The sequence below is a fragment of the Podarcis gaigeae genome (genome assembly GCF_964106915.1).
Source record: "Podarcis gaigeae genome assembly, chromosome: 17".
NCBI classification, from domain to species: Eukaryota; Metazoa; Chordata; class Lepidosauria; order Squamata; family Lacertidae; genus Podarcis; species Podarcis gaigeae.
In genome coordinates this window covers 33,264,919-33,283,822 of record NC_139694.1, presented here as the reverse complement: position 1 = coordinate 33,283,822, position 18,904 = coordinate 33,264,919, and the positions used below count along the sequence as shown (strand labels likewise).

General features: G+C 45.9%; 1 protein-coding gene across 2 annotated transcripts; it reads left to right on the top strand.

The window, feature by feature from the left end:
• Nucleotides 1–719: 719 nt before the first annotated feature.
• RAD23A (RAD23 homolog A, nucleotide excision repair protein) lies at nucleotides 720–16,781 on the top strand. 2 transcript variants are annotated; one of them, XM_083719564.1, is made up of 9 exons: nucleotides 720–1,042; nucleotides 8,470–8,631; nucleotides 8,965–9,152; nucleotides 9,972–10,027; nucleotides 11,059–11,186; nucleotides 11,936–12,011; nucleotides 12,231–12,361; nucleotides 13,406–13,570; nucleotides 14,952–16,781. In XM_083719564.1, exons 1-9 carry the CDS (start codon nucleotides 971–973, stop codon nucleotides 15,063–15,065), a joined length of 1,092 nt encoding a protein of 363 aa, XP_083575690.1. In that variant the 5' UTR covers nucleotides 720–970; the 3' UTR covers nucleotides 15,066–16,781. The 2 variants fall into 2 exon arrangements, with proteins under 2 accessions (XP_083575690.1, XP_083575691.1); XM_083719565.1 differs by having other exon boundaries at nucleotides 792–1,042; nucleotides 9,993–10,027.
• Nucleotides 16,782–18,904: the final 2,123 nt, after the last annotated feature.

Sequence of the window (18,904 nt, the reverse complement as noted above, 5' to 3'; positions counted from 1 at the left end):
GATAGCATGGCTACTCTCTAGTTGACTCTTACATGAAGTTATCATCCCATCCTATGGAAAGCTGCTTGGCCTGTCAACTTGTCAATGAGGAATTGAGTTACTTTCTAGCACAAGGTTTTCCTTTTAGGAGAATCACTTGAGTATTCAGCCTTGATTTGGTGAAGTTCCCCCATATGGAAGGAAAGCTATGGTCAGTGTCCTTGTCACATGTCTGGGCTCCCATTCAGGACAAAATTCTAGACCTGCTTCCACTGTCTGAAATCAACATCATTGCTAACATTTAGAGCCATTCTTTCACCTGGCATGCAAATGTAACGGCTGCCTTTAATACCCTACAGAGAGGCAAAGTCAGTAGCTGATGCTGTACTGCACAAGGACCCTGATTCGCCTGGGGGGAAATGCCGAATCACAAATATACCCATAATTAAGAAGGGTGGCATGGAGGCAATGGGGAACTAGCACCAGTCGTGCATTGTACAGTCGCCCTGTCAATATTTACAGGCTGGAGGCGCCTACTCGGAAGTAAACCCGTGTCCTCCCATGGGAAAATCGTACCGCGCCACTTCCGCTTTGTTCCTTAACATTGGATGCCCAGAAAAGAAATCCCCATCGAAAGCGACCCCCAACTTAAATCACCCTCTCCTCCCACGGCGTTACTTGCTTGCGCAGAAGGCGCGCGAAACGGAAATCCCCGAAACGAACCGGAAGCCGGGCAACGTGCGAGCGGGCGCGTTTTCTAGCCTTCCTGACTCTATGGTTAAGGAACGCCTCGGCCTGTCTTCCTTGGCCCCTGTCACGTGGGAAGGGCCCGTCAGGGAGCGGAAGCGGCGCTCGGACGCGATTAAAATGGCGGCGTCGTGAAGTTGCATGTTGTTGTGGGGGACCCCCAGCTGAGTCCGTTGGGAGGAACCGCCAGTTGCCGCCGCCGCCACCGCCGCCCTCTCCCCTGCCTCCCTCCCGCCCGCCCGCCATGGCGGTGACCGTCACCCTGAAGACCCTCCAGCAGCAGACCTTCAAGATCCGCATGGAGCCTGACGAGACGGTGAGGGGCGGCGGGTCGTCCTCCTCCTCCCCTTCCCCACCCCCCTCTCCTTCCCCCGGCCTCTTCAGCGCCCCCAGCCCTCTGGCGCCAGGAGCCCCCATTCGCCTTGCAGGTTAAGCGGGCGGTACTTCTCGCCTCTCGCTTTCCAGATCCCCCTCTCTCGTTCGCAGGAGATTCCTCGCGGGGTGGGGAGGGAAAGGGAAGCAGTCCACCCCCGGGTCGCCTTACAGAGGCGATCCTCCAACTTCTCCCGATCTAGAAGTTAGTCCTTAAAGAACATCCTCGTTTGTTTTGCAACAAAGCTCACACAGGAAAAGCTGTCAAGTAGGGGTTTCTCGAAGGCGCGCGCGCCCTCTCTCTCAATACACACGTGTAGCCACAGTCCTTGATCCTTACTGGCGTAAGGATCTGTTCGCTGCTGGGCACGTAACACACAAACGCGCGCGCGCCCCCCCGGGCGCCTTCCTTCCAGTCGCGCTTTATTCTTAATTCCACATACACACCCTGTGCTGTGTAGCACATAGTTAGTTACACCAACATCTATAAAGGGGCTGCTCCCATTTCCACCCCCTCCTCCCTACGCCAGCTTTCCCAGCACGTGCTTAAGTTCAAAATCAGATGCAGATTGGTGGTTTTCCGATTTAGCATCTCCTATTCTGGGTGCCTTGCCTAGTATTTGTAGTCCTGAAATCTCCCCCCCCCCCCGCCAAATCAAGAACATAAGAAGAGTTTGCTGGGCCAGGCCAAAGGCACGTGCAGTCCCACATCCTGTTCTCACAGAGGCTGTGGCAAGCAGAACATGAGTTTTGGCTTACATTTTGGTTATTTTGGCATCATTTTGTTTTCATAGTTGTTACTTCCAGCATATGGCCTCTGGTCCTGAAGGTAGAGCACAGCGACCATGACTAGTAGCCATTGATCACCATATTCTCTATCAACGCCTAATCCTCTTTTAAAACCATCCAGGTTGGTAGCCATTGCTACCTCTTGTGGGATCAAATTCTATAGTTTAACTCTGTGCCATGTGAAGAAGTGCTTTCTCTTGTCTGTCCTGAGTCTCCCAATATTATGCTTCAATGCATGGCCCCAAGTTCTGTTCTTAAGAGGAAGGAAGAACCAGAACTGTACCCAGTATTCCAAGTGTGGTTGTACCATAGATTTGTATAAAGATACTACGATACTAACAGTTTTATTTTCAATCCCTTTCCTAGTGATCTCTAGCATGGCATTCACCTTTTTCACAGCTGCTGCACTCTTAGTCAATATATTTATCAAGCTATCTACTACCATCTTGTTCATGGTCAGTCACTGCTAGTTAAGACCCCATAAATGTATGTGTGAAACGAAGATATTTTTTTTTTGCCCATCCTGAAAAAAATGGCATCATCAACAAACTTGGTTACTTCATTGCTCCTTGATAATTTGTGAACAAGTTAAATGACGTCCCAATACCTTGGAGGACTCCACTTTGTACCATTCCTCCCATTGGGAGAACTGTCCATTTACGGTATTCCTGCTATCTGCTTCCTGCTTTTTAACCAGTTACTGATCCACAAGAGCACCTCTCCTCTTATTCCATGACTGCAAACCTTGCTTGGGAGTCTTTGATGAGGTACTTTATGTACTTTGTCAAAAGCTTTTAAAAAAGTATTTGTTAACTGGGTTACCTCTATCTATATTAAGGTGACCAGATTTTTTTCCAGTGAATCTGGGGACACTTTTCAACTCCCTACTAAATAGATGGATTTTGTCAGGGGACTGATTTGTAACTCCAGGGACTGTCCCTGGGAAATGGAGACACCTGGTAACCTTAATCTATATTCTTATTTCTCAAAGAAATTGAAAATGTTAGTAAGAAAGGACTTACCTTTACAGAAGCCATGCTGGTTCTGCTTTAGTAAGACTTGTTCTTCTATATGCTTGGTAATTCTATCTTTAACAATACTTTCATTCAGTTTTTCTGGAAGAGATGCTAAGCTAACCAGTCTGTAGTTTCCAGGATTACCCCTGCCCCCAGTCCCCCCTCCCTTCCTGTGAAATGACACTACATTGATCATTTTCCAGTGTTCAGGTATGGAGGCAGGAATCTTAGGAACAAGTTACATATTTTTGTTGGAAGTTTAATATTTTCATATTTGAGTTTCTTCAGAACTCTTAGCTGGGTGCCATCCAGACTCAGCAATTGTCAAATTATATTTTTTCAGTAAGGGCCTATAAGAACTTTGTATCTTTTCACCACTAATTGCCCCAATTTGGCAGGTTCCCTTCTAAAAGTTAGTTCAGGTACAGGGGGCTCCCATATATCTTCTACTGTGCAGGCAGATGTGTACAAATAATTCATTTAGCTTCTCCTTTTTCTCCTTCAGCATACCTTGACTTCTTTGTCATCCAAAGGTCCAGCTAACTGCCTCCCTAGCCAGACTGCTTTCAATGTTTTTAAATAATAGTTTGTGGTTAGTCTTTATGTTTTCACCAAGATGCTCCTCAGATTCTTTTTTAGCATCCCTTATTGCTCGATTGCATTTCTTTTGCCAAAGTTTGTGTTCTGTTTTCTTCTCATTTGGACAAGATTTCCATTTTCTAAAGGAAGCCTTCTTGCCTTTGATAGCTTTTTAAACTTTGCTTGTTATTCATGCTCAGATCCTCTTGCCCCTGGTGGTACCTTTTTGATTTGCTATTTACATTTAAACAGAGCTTCTAGTGTGGTTTTAAACAACCCCTGAACATATTGAGAGATGTGACCCTATTGACTTTGCCTTTAAACTTCATTTTTACCAATTCCTTCATTTTTGGGACATTCCCTCTATTGAAGTCAAATGTGACTTTTGGGTTTTCTTGGCAATTGTCTGTATACAAATTGAATTTGATAACACTATAATAACTATTCACAATTGGTGCAACGGTACCCACATCTCTCAGCAGGTCGTTGGCACCACTCAAGATTAGGTCCAGGGTTACCAGTTTTCTGATCAGTTCCATGACCAGCTGTACTAGGGCACAGTCTATCAGATTTACTGTTGTTTTGGTAGCTTCTTTCCCACCACCGATGTCTATCTTTCCTCAGTTTTTGTTTTTAAATCAGTGTTTTATGTATTTTATTACCCATGCTATTTATAGGTAGATTTCTGCCTCCTGTGCTTCAACATTATACTGATTCATCTGGTTTTGTTTGAATAAAGTGAGTCTGAATATGACTCCAGATACTAAAAGTAACATAAATCTGGAGTAATCACCTTGATTCCTCCCTTGTCATATAATTCTGGAAGAACACATAGGAGGAGTGGTAACTGCTAAGAATTCATTATTATTTTTCAGTCTCTGCCTATTGTGGGTCAAGAGGCATGCCTCTCAAATTCAAATTTATTTATTTATTTACGGCTATTAGCCCATAAAATATGTACAAACATAAAAGCACAGAAACATAAAAACCAATACATCTAACAACAGAAGGGGAACACCACGATGCAAGGGTGGGTCATTGAGCAGTGACAAATAACAGCTTGGGGCCCGGAAAGATCCAAGGGACGGTTCACAGAAAAAGGAGAACCGGAGACGAGATCCGTCATGCACTCTCATCATAACTGTCTGATTAGTTTTTGTTGTTGATTTTGTTTTTTGGTGGTTTTTGTGTGTGAGATAACCGCATTCAGGAATCTCGCCACCTGCAGAGTTACAGAAGGATCTGTATCCTGCAAAAGCAGTGCGGCATGTGACTCAACAGGCCTGCCAACCAAGCGTAGTAAAGCAGGACCCAGGAATTTAGTCCTGGCTATGCTATGTAAGGGACAGTTGAACATTATATGTGGAAGAGATTCAACTGTTTTCCCGTCACACTCGCATAGCGGAGACACCAAACCCTTGGAAAATCTGTGGCTCAGCAGGTTCGATGGAAAAACATTGAACCTTGCACGAATAAATGCAAGTCGGTGTGGTACAGATGAAAGAGATGACATATATGATGGAAGGCCAAGTGGTGGGGTTATTCCATGATATCTGGGAGAGCAGACACCCCCACCCCTGGAGAGGTTGTGTTGATTTTCAATGTCTGCTAATCTTTGCTCGATAAGGCTTTTGGCTGAGCGTAGGTTCATCTTTAAGGAGTCCGCTGGGGAAATTCCGATGCTCAGAAGTTTGGCATGGATTTTTCCTACCCACGGATTAGAAAGTCATCCCGCCAGAGGCACTGAAAGAGGTAATGGTCGGGAAGCCTATGCCAGCTGGACAGCCAGTAGCCAAAGACTCGCTTCCAGATGACAGTCTCCAATGATGCAATCCTTAGCTCCAGATGTATGGCTGCATTGCTCACACACATGGGGAGTTTCAGGAGGCGACGGAGAAACTGATTCTGCAATGTCCCCAGCGATGTTAAATTGGACCCTGGGGCCCAGAGTGGGGCAGCATAACAGAGGGTGGAAACCACTTTTGCGTGGTACACCTTCAATGCAGAAGGGATGTGGGAGGCTCCGTCGACCACAAAAAATTGGAGTAGAGTGTAAAGTATTGTTTTCCCTTTGTTCAGTAAATACTGTATCTGTGGCTTCAAGCTTAGGTTGTAGTGAAAAAAGACTCCCAGGTATTTAAATTTGAAAACCTGTTCTAATTGGACTCCATCTAACTTCCAGCTGTAAGTTTTCCGAGACCTGGTAAAGACCAGTACTTTAGATTTTCCATGATTAATTGTCAGATGGTTGAGTTTGCAATAAGCCGCAAAAATCTTTAGAGCTCTGCATAAACCGACTCTAGAGTAGGAAAGGATCGCTGCATCATCAGCATATAGGAGCAGAGGGCAGCGAAAATCAGCTAGGCGGGGGGCATGAATGTTGGCTTGAGACTCACTCAGAAAGAGCTTCATGTCGCTAATAAACAAGTTGAAGAGGAGTGGGGCCAAAATGCAGCCGTGGCGCACTCCTCTATTTATTGGGACCTCATTGGATAGGTTTCCCGCCGGTGTGAGTCTCACTCTAGCCAACGACCCGTGGCGTAATTGGGTTATAAGCCATAACAGCCTTCTATCTATGCCCCATCTCTCTAATTTCTTCCATAGACAGTTTCTTGGGATACTGTCGAAGGCGGCCTTTAAGTCTATGAAAGCAACTTTGGCAACTTGCTTTTAACTTCAGTGGAACAAAGTACATCCTTTCAAACACCAGTACCTACATATGAATAAGCCCTGAACTTAATCAGTTTGCTAGCTTTTATCATGTTCTGATTTGATTCAAGTTCCAAAACTGTTTTAGTAAGGATTCCCAAACATGACCTTTTGAAAGGAAAAAAAATATTTATTTTTTGTCACAAGCTGCATGATCCCTTTGTGTGCGAGGTATATGGTGGACTGAGTTCTTTTTATCAAAATTTAACTGTACGGCCAGGGCAGGACCATTCATCCATCGTCTCACCCTGCACAGAAATATAGAAGTAAAACAGCTTTGGGATTCATTCAAGAGAGACAGCCACACAATGCAGAGGACAACTGCCTCCCTGTGCAATCTCATCTTGCGAAATTCCTTTTTAACCTAAACCACAGTGCAATTGCTGACTGTTCACAAAGGTGAAAGTATTTTTGTGCCCTATCAAGGAAGTTTTTTTAAAAAAAAAAATCCAAGACCTCCTTTCATTTTTTGAAGCTTCTGTTTTTGGATGATGATTGTTTATTATTATTAATATTTTATTTCATAAAATTTATACAGTGCTTAATTGTAAAAAAACCCCAACAAAAACAATCTCAAAGCGGCTTACAAAAAGGAAAAAAGGAAAAAAAATCAAGAAAAAACCACGACCATATTTAAAACATACAAAGTTAAAATACTAAAATTACCTCAACTTTCTAAGCTTTGGGTAGGTTTTTTGAAACAAGAATGTTTTTAACAGGCGCTGAAAACTGTACAGTGAAGGTACCAGCTTGATCTCAATAGGCAGGGAGTTACGAAGATTGGGTGCTGCCCCATGAAACAATTGAGTTCTTACAAATGTAGTTGTCAGGGGCTGGACTGAATGGTGCCCCCCCCTTCTCCTGAACCTTCCCGAGAACAGGACAGTATAGATCAGGCATAGGCAAACTTGGCCCTCCAGGTGTTTTGGGACTACAGCTCCCATCATCCCTGACCACTGGTCCTGTTAGCTAGGGATGATGGGAGTTGTAGTCCCAAAACATCTGGAGGGCCGAGTTTGTCTGTGCCTGGTATAGATTTAGAACAGTGGTTTGCAGAGCAGCATAGTTAAGACGCTGCAAAGGGCAGAAGCTTGCAAATATTGGAAGAGGAACAGCAGGAGGAAGAAAAAGCACCAGGGAAGAGACAGCTGACAGACTCAGTGTCTTTAGAAAGCATTCCTGACCACCCCCTCCCAGAACCAGGCGTGCCTTGAGAGTAGTAGAACAGAGAGCTCAGAGGCAGAAAATTTAGATTAGCTGGCGCATGGGTGACGTAGAAAAGGGACGATGTAGGGGGGTGGGACTTTATTTGGAGCAACCCCATTGATGGATAGGAACTACATTACTTTTTCTTGCTTTGTAAATCCTGAATAAATTACATGGTAAGGACTCTTCTTGTCACCTGCTTTTTTGGCTGCCACCGGGAGGGAAAGGATTCCCTGAACCTTGACAGTAGTGCAGAATGTGGTGTTTATATGCTGCCAAACACCATATGATCATAAAATCCTACAGAGGTGTGGAGCTGTACTGTGTGGGAATGGAGAGCAGTACCAGAAGCGGGGAAGATTGCCGATGAATGGTACTTTGGGGGGGGGGATATAGTTTTTTTGAACTTGTGAATGTACCATGAAGTGTGTGTCTGCTCTTGCTTTTGGTATTTATAGATGGCAGGGCAACAGGTTTGGCTTTTCTAAAAGCTTTTAGAAACAAGGGACTTTCTGAACCCATCTTTCCTCACTGGGAGTAAAGACAGTACAGTGGTGCCTCGCTAGATGAAAAGAATCCGTTCCGCGTTTCTCTTCGTCTAGCGGTTTTTTCGTCTTGCGAAGCAAGCCCATTGACAGCTTAGCGGATTAGCGCTACAGCTGTCAAGCGGCTTTCAGCGATCAGCTGTTAAGCGGCTTATCAGCGGAACAGCTGATAAGCAGCTTAGCGGCTTAGGAAAAGGGTGAAAAAAACGGAAAAAACCCGCGGGGGGACGCAAGATTTTTTCGTCTTGCGAAGCAACCCCATAGGGAAATTCGTTTTGCGAAGCGCCTCCAAAACGGAAAACCCTTTCGTCTAGCGGGTTTTCCGTCTTGCGAGGCGTTCGTCTTGCGGGGCACCACTGTACTCAAAAGAGCATTAGATATGGGACAGAGTTCACTGTGCTGGAAGAATGTGGCTTACGGGACAATTCAAATATCTCTACAGCGACGCTTATTGGTGTGGAAAAAGTTTGACTCTCAGACATTCAGTACAAGATAGATGGTGGAACCAGTTTGGTCTTGACCCACAGGTCCGAGTTCTTAAGGAGAAGATTGAGGCTGAAAAGGGCAAGGAAGCGTTCCCAGTGTCGGGACAGAAGCTTATCTATGCTGGCAAGATCCTGAGTGATGATGTCCCTATCAAAGAGTACAAGATTGATGAGAAGAACTTTGTGGTGGTGATGGTCACCAAGGTATGGTTTGGCACCTCCATTGCTTCATGGGAATGCTTTCCTGGGAACAGAAGACTGATTCTGCTTCAGTAGCTTCCCTTCCCCTTCCCGCCTTGCTGTGGTTCAAAGGATGGTGTGCTAGGAAGCAGATTTGGTGCATGTTTCTGACAGTGCAGGTTTCGGCCTTGGGGTGTGGGCGCATTCAAGAAAGGTGATTACAGGGCATTGAAAATTCCAGGTGTCGCTTCTCTTGGTTTCTCAGAATTAACTTGAAGGTCAATCCCCTTTGCTTTTCTCTGTGGGATAGAAATGCATTGTATCCGCTTCTAAGTCTCATTTTGACTTTCTGTTCAGAACAAAACAGGCTCAGGAGCTCCTGTCCCCTCACCAAGTGAGGCAGCACCCCCAACAGAGCCTACACCATCCTCTGGACAGATGCTGCTGCCTGGAGCAGCTACTGTTTCACCCCCACTAGGAACTCCATCAAGTGAGGAGAAGCCTCCTGAAGAGACAGTGACTGTTTCCCCCCAGGAATCAGTTGGGTAAGTTTGGCTTGCCCTGCCACCCTCCGCACTCTCATTTGTTTTGTAGGTGACGCAGGAATGATATAATGGAGGGAGAAATTCTAGGCCTTGGAAATCATGATTGGTTCTGAAAATCCAACAATGTTTGGAGTAAACTGATTGGGGGATAACTTCAAGAGCAGATGCTACTGGGACACAGAATTAGCCTACCATCACTTGGACCAGCCGGTTGTGGTCTTGTGTTTGTTTAGCTGTTAGATTTTATTGCCAGTCTTTCCTCTACGTTTGAGGACATTAACGTGGAAACTCTTTCTCCACACTTGGAGATTTGAGTGGGTTTGAAAGTGAGCTGCAAACCACACGAGCCTAGGTGCCTCAAATCTCAGTCCTGGAGAGGAAGAGGGAGGTGAAGGCCTGTGATGTCAGAATGCAGCTTGGGTTGCTAACTGGTGTTATTAGACGGCTATAAAAAGGGTGCAGGATTGGGACGGGAAACAAGAAGGTACATAAGAGCATGTGTTTTGGAGGTGAGCAGTACTCTTCTCCTGGCCTCTGTTGCTTCATAGCTTCGTGCCACCAGTTTTAGCACCACTACCCACTCTCAGAACAGTACCCCTGAAATGTGGCGATTGTAGTTGCACTCCAGGCCTCGGTGGTGGTAAGAATCGTTAGGCAAAGCAGTTGCTTGCTGTTTGTCAGCCATGGGGGTAGGAGAGAGATTGTATGACTGAAGGGAAAACCAGCTGTTCTCTTGCTTAGTTTATATTTGGCTTTTCAGTTTTCTTGGCCAGTTATCTGAAAGGACCCAGCTACTATTTCTCTCTCTTAAATTTGCAGCTCTGTTCCCTCTTCAGGTAGCATGGGACGTGAAGATGATGCAGCTTCCACTTTAGGTAGGTGAGCGCCTTTCCTTCGCTTGCCACAAGGGAGAGCTCTCAGCTCCTTGGCTGCAGTTTGCTCTTATAAGATTGGGACCACTCTCTCCCTATTCTGCTGTTTTGACTGGTAAATTTCTATGATCTCCAGATCCATAGTTGATGGACTTCTAAATACACAGCATGGGATAACTTAGGAAGTGCTGCCCTCTAACGGTCTCTAGTGGTTAAAACACTTCTCCTTCCACCACTGTTTCATGGGGATCCGGCATGCAAGCGTCAGCTGGGAACCACGAGTGGGTTGCAACTGAGACTGCACCATCATTTTTGCTCTAGGCTTCTTTAGGTGGGTAGGGTGTGGGGAGAGTAGGCAGCAAAAGAAAACCATACATAGTAAAAAAATTAAAGTTTGTCTCATGTTGCAGGTTAGGGTTAAAGATGGATCCTGGGTCTGAAAGTTGAACACTGCTTGTGGGAACAGTTTGGCAGATTTCACCCCCAAATTCTGTCATCAGCCACTGATACCAGGTTACGGCATAGTGGGCACCTGCTTGCCCTTTTGTGCCCGTGTTATATAAGGAGCAGTGTCTAGCCCTTGAGCTGTGGTCATGGAAACTGGAAATTCTGGATTCCATCCCCATTTCTGGAAGCAGTCTAGTGGTTAAAACCCAGGAATCCCGATGCTGCCTCCAGTTCTGTAAGGGGAATGAGATTTAGTAGGGAAACGCAGGGGGCTTTCGAGAGGGCGGTCTCTCTGAGTGGAAAGAGGCTTGAGATCTTAATTCTGTTCTCAGCCATTAGAGGGACTTTGAAGATCTGGGAATAAGAAACTGGATTTGAAGCTTTGGAGCTTTCTGGTGTTCAAAGCCCCAAGGGTACAAAGCTGATTGTGAAGACATTGTAATGAGGATGCTGGAAATGGCAAAGTGACCTGTTGCCTTCCAGTCCAGCTGCCCATCTTGCTCCCCTTCCCATATGCAAGGGTCAGGGGGAAATAGTTGCACATTTTCTTCCCCTAACGTCAAATTGTCTTTTATTTCCGCTTCCAGTTACTGGCTCGGAGTATGAGACAATGCTGAATGAAATCATGTCAATGGGCTATGAGCGAGAGCGGGTGGTGGCAGCTCTGCGGGCCAGCTACAACAACCCTCACCGGGCTGTGGAATACCTGCTAACGGTAAGGAGAAATGCTGGGTTTGTCCTACTCTCATCAATATATTTTGGGCTTTCCTCTACTTCTTCAAGGGGTGTTCCTGGCTTCCTTTTCCTTCCACTTCACTGGTGTGCTATAATCATTTTCTGCTCACTGCCACCACAACTCTGTTGCTAGCCTGGGTTGCTTGAAAGAGGGAGAGCACCATGCTTTCTGAACCATCTCAGACAGGTCCTCTAGAAGGATGACCCCATACTGGTTTCTCAGCTCTGTGCATCTTGCTTGCTCTGGTGTCTCCCCTGCTTAGTATAGCACAGAGGAAGACCACGGATGCCAACCAAGGAGCTTGCTTTGTCTAAACAGTTGTGAGGTTAGTTGGGCACTTTGCAAAGGGCTAAGGGCTGGATCCTTGCACTCCTGCATTAAACTAAATTTGGAAGTCAGAAAAAATCCCTTCAAAAAGAACATTTTGTAAATGTAACCAAACATCCTTAGTCACATAATACGGGAAAATAAAATTGAAACTGAAGAGATGTGAGCAGGCAATAGACACGACTGGACTTGGGCAAGGAAATCTGGAGAGGAGAAATGTTCCCCCCTGTCACTGGAAGTCTTGCCCCAACAGAAACTGCCTTCATAATCTGTTTTGCCTTGGAACAGTTCCCATACACCATCAGTCTTTGAGTGTAGCCATTAGTGTGCTGTGGATGTAATCTTGAAAAGTGTATGATCTGGAAGAAGTTCCGTTAACTTTGCTTTCTCTAACTTTGCAGGGTATCCCAGGTAGCCCAGAACCAGAGAGAGCCTCCATCCAGGAGAGCCAGCCTCAAGAGCAGTCGGCACCAGAAGGTGTGTGTGTCCCCTTTGATATAAAGAGTTTACTGGAACGGTGGACTATTGGGAGTTGTGCCTAACTAGGCTGCAGTGCATTGGCTAGTGGCATGTTGGGAGAGTGCTGCCCCTTGATGGCTTCATACGCACTCCTCTATCTATGCCCATGCCCAGCCCCTCCCCCACTTGCTGCTGTTCTGCTTGCATGCATGGTTTTAACACTCATTGCATCTACAGGAGAGAACCCTCTGGAATTTCTGCGAGACCAGCCCCAGTTCCAGAACATGCGTCAGGTGATCCAGCAGAACCCAGCTCTGCTCCCAGCCCTGCTCCAGCAGTTAGGCCAAGAGAACCCTCAGCTGCTGCAGGTAACTGAGCGGACGGGCTTCGTTTGTTGTCTCAGTTGGGGACAGCCTTGGAGCAACCAGATGGGTCAAAGTTACACTGGTCTGAGATCCGCTGGTGCCAGCATGGGTAGCATCTCTTGGGCTGTTGTTTGGTATTTCAGCAGAAAAAGCAGGCACAGCAGAGCCAAGTGGGTATGCCAACCTGGCTAGGCACCACCATTTGTGCTGTTGTATGCATTGTTTGCGTGTCATTGACCTGTACAGCCAGATCCTACTTCTCAGATGAGTGTTTGCTTCCCTGCGGTTCCTCCTTTAAATGTTGCTGCCAACCCTCATGGCTCAGTTTCCTCCCAGTTCTCCTGATTTGCCTACCCTAGGCCTTGGGTTAGGGCATGGGTAGGCAAACTAAGGCCCAGGGGCCAGATCCAGCCCAATCACCTTCTAGATTCTGGCCCACGGATGGTCTGGGAATCAGTGTGTTTTTACATGAGTAGAATGTGTCCTTTTACTTAAAATGCATCTTGGGTTATTTGTGGGGCTTGCCTTGTGTTTTTACATGAGTAGAATGTGTGCTTTTATTTAAAATGCATCCCTGGGTTACTTGTAGGGCATAGGAATTCGTTCATTCCCCCCCCCCCCAAAAAAATATAGTCCGGCCCCCCACAAGGTCTGAGGGACAGTGGACCGGCCCCCTGCTGAAAACGTTTGCTGACCCCTGGGTTAGGGTGATCAGTGCTGGCTCAGTCATCTTCCTTTGCTTTGCCTTAATTATATATGGGCAAGCTTTAACAGTGGATGCAGTGTGTGTTGTGGCTAGAGGAGAAGGATTATGAATACAACATACTTGAAAATTCAGTGGCATAAGAATGAGGACTTCAGCCTAGGAGAAAAGGACGGCAGGTCAGGTCTCCTCTCTTCCCCTCGAATTGGAGGGTCTCCTGTGAGGGTTTGGTGTCCTTTGGAGGTGCTTGTGTGAGGTTTGCTGTCCCAGGGGCTCCGAGGGGTCGCAGGGTGTAGGCATGTGTTAATTGATAACAGCAAGTTCTTCTCTTCCTCCTCCTCCAGCAAATCAGCCAACACCAGGAGCAGTTCATTCAGATGCTCAATGAACCACTGGGTGAAGTACCTGACATCGCAGACATTGAAGGAGAGATGGGTGCTATTGGGGAGGAAGCCCCTCAGATGAATTACATCCAAGTCACGCCTCAGGAAAAAGAAGCCATAGAAAGGGTAAAAGAGGGGAGCAGTGGCCTGGGGCAGGGACAAGAAGGGAAGTCTCTTGCTCTCTGTACTGGAGCTTCTCCCTGTAGGATTTGCTCCCTCATGAGATACAGAACAGTTAAGCGGCCAGGGTGGTGGCCTCTACGTCTTGCTAGTTCCTGTAGGCTACTACTACTACTACTACTACTATTATTATTATTATTATTATTATTACAGAGACATCTTGGTGGGTACAGTGGAAAGGGTGGGACTTTCAGGTTACTGCCTAGTATTACAAGTCACTCCCCATCACCTTGCTGTGTGGACTAGAGCTAGGCTGGCTGACCTGTGGACCTCCAGATAATGTTGGATTCCAGCTCCAACCAGCCACATCCAGCATGGCCAAAGGGCAGGGATGCTGGAAACTGTACTCCCTCAGGGCTCACAGGTTAGTCAGCCCCGCAATAGAGTCTGAGGGCAGCACAGGAGCTTTAGGGCAAGAAGTGCCAGCAGCCTGGCAATAAACGGATTGGCATGTGAGCTCTGAACATGGGGTTTCGCTTCATTCGCTTTTGTCTTTCTCTAAGGCTATAGAACCATGGTTATGCATAAGCCAGTTCTGCACCAAACAAGCCAGTTTTCTGTACTGAAATATTTGTTGATTCTAAAAAAAAAACCAACACATTTCTAAACTGCTTGATATGTTAAAATCTTTAAGTGATGTACAAACAAATAAACAATAAAACAGTATCATGAAAGCAGAGAGAAAAACAACAACCTGTAAAGCTGTATTATAAAAACAAGAGTTCAGTAATAACAAGGTCCAGGGAAAGCCTGAGCAAATATATATATCTTACGTTTGAGGCAACTGAAGAGGAAGGGCATACCACAGTATGGGAGCATATGAACCTGCCCGGACCCTAAGATCATCTGAGGCCCTTCTTCGTGTGCCTCCTCCATGAAAGGTCCGAAGGGTGACAACACAAGAACGAGCCTTTTTTGCAGCCGAACTGATAATTACGCTAACCCTACTAATGATGTCTGCCTACTCCGCTCCTGTGGTGAACCATGCTGTAGAGTGCCATGGTCCTTATTTTGGTACTTGCCTTGCCCAGACCTGACCCAACACAGGATAATCATGTTGGGATCTCCCATAAGGGGGTCTGTGTATTATTATTATTATTATTATTATTATTATTATTATTATTATTATTATCATCATCATCATCATCATCATCATCATTGGCAGCATTCCTCATCATCATCATCATTGGCAGCATTCCTGGCAGTTGGCTCCTTACAGGAAAGGTGAGATTGTAGGGCGCACAGTGTTGCCAATCAGAGCGTTTCTAACTTTTTCCCTTCCTTTTCTCTTTCTCTCTTTCTCTGTCTCTCCCTTCCCCACCCTTAGTTAAAGGCCTTGGGCTTCCCTGAGAGCCTGGTGATCCAGGCCTACTTTGCTTGTGAGAAGAATGAGAATCTGGCGGCCAACTTCCTGCTGAGTCAGAACTTTGATGACGAGTGATAAAAGAAAAGAGTTTTATATAAAATTCTCTATATAAATATTCGTTTATTTAAAGGGGCACGTATTGGGATATGGGGGAATGGTATGATTTTAGAATGTCCCAGGCAATTTTGCTGGCTGGAGGAAAATACTCTTACCTTGGAAACTGGGCAGCTGGGGAAAAAGCAGAACTAACGCACCTTCTCCTCTTTCCCTCCCCAAAAAAAGAAGGGCTGCATTTGAGCCCAGCTGCATCCCACGACAGTCCTTGGACTGGCAAGCAGGATGTTCAGGGAAAGGTTGACATGGCAGATGGGTTCGATTGGACCTCCTCCCATCTGAGCTGATTGCGTGTGTGCAAACAGATTGCTCTTTTGTTTGCAAATCCCTCCCCCCTCCCTCCCCCCCACACCAATGCACAGTGCTACAATGCCTAAATGTGTCTGGGCTCATCAGCTAATTCTGTCAGTAGTATTATTCCCTTCCCTTTCCACTGGCCTTTGAAAGAAGTCCAGTTCTTCATCCGTGTTCCAGAGAGCTGCTTGCACTAGGTGGGTGACCTGCCTTGTGATGATCTTTTTGATAACTGTGCTTGCACTGAAGAGGCTGTGCCACGATGGAGGAATACCTTGTAATGTTGCACATAAATCCCCTTTCCCAGCCCTGGTATTACCTTTCATCCTCCTCTGCTAAGCAGCCACCCACCATGTAACTGCAGCTCCTTGGCACTCTTCTTAAATTAATTCTCAGAAGTAGCACTGGAAATTGGGGCCTGGTGGACAGTTGCCCTTTGACACAGCAGGTTTCCTACCTTGGGGCCCTTTGACCTGTTTGAATTTATCCCACTCCTCATGGCTACTCTGCAGAATTGGAGAAGTGGCTGGACTGCCTTTGCCGTCTCGCTTCCTCAGACTTGCCTATGCAGGGCTCATCACTCATGTAACACATTGCTCAGCAGAGTTTGATTTCGAATTGTTTTAACATTAACATCTTGAAACACGAGTCTTTTAAAAGCGGCTTTTTGGCGCTCGTGTCCATTGAATGAATTCCATTTTTAACATTTTCTGTGTTGTGGAAGTTTTAAGGAAATTAATATTTTCTAGTATTAACTTGATTTACCTGTTGTTTGAAAGATTCTTGCATTTTAAGGACTTCCCCCCCCTTAAAGGAAACCCATTAGTATTGGGGGGATACAGAATATCTTTGTTAAACATTGGGGGGGGGGCTTTGCTTTTTTAATTTGGTGGGAAATATCAAATTGACATATTTTCGCAAATCTTTATAGGAAAATGTAAAAAGGAAAATTCTGCTTTGATGTACCTTTTTGAAGCTTGAGTTTGAGCTGACTGCACTTGAACATATCCTGATTGATCTCACCTGGAAGCTGACCTGGTACTTGGCTTCAGTCTCAAATATCCAGTGAAATTGACCTTGAACTTGAGATGCACAGGCACAGAACTCCAGTTTCCTCCAGTTTAGCTCATCCTTCACCTTATCATAGGAATGTTGGTCAAAATTGTTGCTGGTTTGAACATCAATAAAACTGTCAGTATCACCTGTCTAAACCCCCGTTTTCTTCGATGAACCATGAAATTGACTTCTGCCTTCCCCCTCTACCCTCATAACAATCCTGTCTCGAGTCCCACTCTTTCCTCAGCACATGCCCACTGCAGAGGGATCAGGAGTATTGCCTCTATGCCTCAAAAATAAATTCCGAAGCCATAAATTACTGCTAAATTGTGTGATATTGTTCTGTGGCTATGACTGACAGTGTGCAATATGTACTGGATAAGTAAAACTAATGTGATTTTTTTTTCTTCTGGGGGGGGAGAGGCAGGGCAGACATGGAGGAAAGGGGAATTTCTGGTTCTCAAGCCTGAAAGCGAGTATCCGGTGGTTATAAACATAGCTGTAGGTAAGAGCTAAAGAGTGCAGATTCTCCTGATTTGATGAGCAAAGTTGCTTTTCTCCGCTGAAATACAGTGGTACCTTGGTACATGAATGGCTTGGCTTCCGAACAAATCGCCTCCTGAACGCTGCAAACCTGGAATGAATGTTCCAGTTTGTGAACGTTTTTTGGAAGCTGAATGTCCGACACGTCTTCCGACTGAGTGCAGGAAGCTCCTGCAGCCGATCGGAAGCTGGGCCTTGGTTTTTGAACGGTTTCAGGAGTTGAATGGACTCCCGGAATGCATTAAGTTCAAGAACCAAAGTACCACTGTGAACCTAGTTTGAAAGCTTACTGAGATGGCTGTTCCACTTGACTTTGTGACTTGGCTTAGCCATTCAGACAGCATTGAGGTATCTTTGGGTAGTAAGCAAAAGCTGATGATTGAGGTGGCATGGAAAAATATTTTAGAAGTGGGAGCTGAATAATTATGTCACTGTTGATTTACGGCTCTTTTCAGAGCAGCAGCAGTTGACTCCTAGGATGGACTGAAAAGTTACTGAGTGTGTTGCCCAGGAGTGGAAGTCGGGTGCTGAATCCTGTGCCTGAGACCCTGAGGTTTACACGGCAGGGGCCTTTGTATAGCTTCTCTTCCCCAGTCTTATGACTTAAAAATCAGAATCAATTATGCAAAATAAGCAAGCAATACACAACACTGCTTAATTTGCAAAATGTGATTCAGCTGCTTGACACAGCAATTTGATTTAAGCACATTCTCTCAGGTGCTGAGATGGGTGGAAAGAACTAGAGGAAAAATGGCTTGCAAAACAAATTAAAAAATTGACCAGCTTTACTTGCTAAGTCTGAAAAGAGCAAAGACCACCAACCAGACCCCTTTTGGGAAATTAGCTAATGAGTTAATTGCAGTTCTGTTTGGGCAACCAGCCAGTTGTGCCCCCAGCTGCAAACATGGGACATTTTATCCTTCCAAGTTTTGGGTGGGTGTCACCTTGAAGAGATCTGCTTCCTCTCTGTATCTGATGGGGCACTATGGACAGAATATGAAGTAAACAAGCTCTCAAAGCCACTCAGTGGCAGGAAAGGGACATGGATCTCCTTCAGTGAATGTGTCTTGCTTTTTAATTTCCAAATGGTATGGGTCTGAGTGGTAAGAGCTCCAGGCAACAGAAGAAGAAGAACTCCCAAGTCCCAAGAAGACAGAAGAAGAGGACTGCTGACATGTTCAAAATAGTTCTTGAAAGGATACTGGCTAAGTAGGCTATAAAGTAGCATCTTTCTCTTACCAAGTTTTGGGCGGCTAATAATTTATTTGTTAGATCTTGTGTTTCTCTGTGCAAGGGAAACAGGGTAAAGGAAGAGACAGGCTTCCTTGAACCAGACAAGTCCAGGACTGAGCCAAGCTATGCTTGTGGTCCAAGTTCTTGCAGCTGAGCAGCTCAGCCTGTCCTAAGTCTTTTCGCAGGTCCAGAAGTTTCAGTATTCATTTCTAGTTCTCCAGAGCAAGAAGGGCCCAGCTCGTCTGGTATGTAATGTTATGCCTCCTTGACCTTTGGAGGCGTTCTCCCCCAAGCACTTTGGTGGTCATGTGCCCACATAATGCTCCCTCCGGTTGGCACCAGCTGGGGCCTTTGCTCAGTAACCCAGGGCTTGCTCCCGTCAGTCTGGACTCTCCTCTGTCTGCTCCTCCAGGCTCCTGGCCTCTTCCATGTGCCATGTGCACGGTTGGCTCGTTGAAATGGGTGTTCTCGGTGGCCAGAGAAACTTGGCTGGGAACTGGATTCTGTTGGGGTGGGGGGAAGGCTCTGATCCCTCCAAGCAAGATGGTGATTAATGGCAGGTGTCCTGTGAGTAGCAATTCAGGTCCAACTTGCTCATTTCTGCTCCGCGTTTGGTGACTGTGTGCATGTGTGTGTGAGAGAGGGAGAGGCGTTTGCATGCGCGCCCACACACA

Bases quoted from the DNA above. Each gene is read 5' to 3' on its own strand.
- RAD23A (XM_083719564.1), top strand. From the start codon at position 971: ATGGCGGTGACCGTCACCCTGAAGACCCTCCAGCAGCAGACCTTCAAG. The intron at 9,153-9,971 runs GTAAGTTTGGCT...TTAAATTTGCAG, and splicing joins TCCCCCCAGGAATCAGTTGG to CTCTGTTCCCTCTTCAGGTA. The intron at 12,362-13,405 runs GTAACTGAGCGG...CTCCTCCTCCAG, and splicing joins AGAACCCTCAGCTGCTGCAG to CAAATCAGCCAACACCAGGA.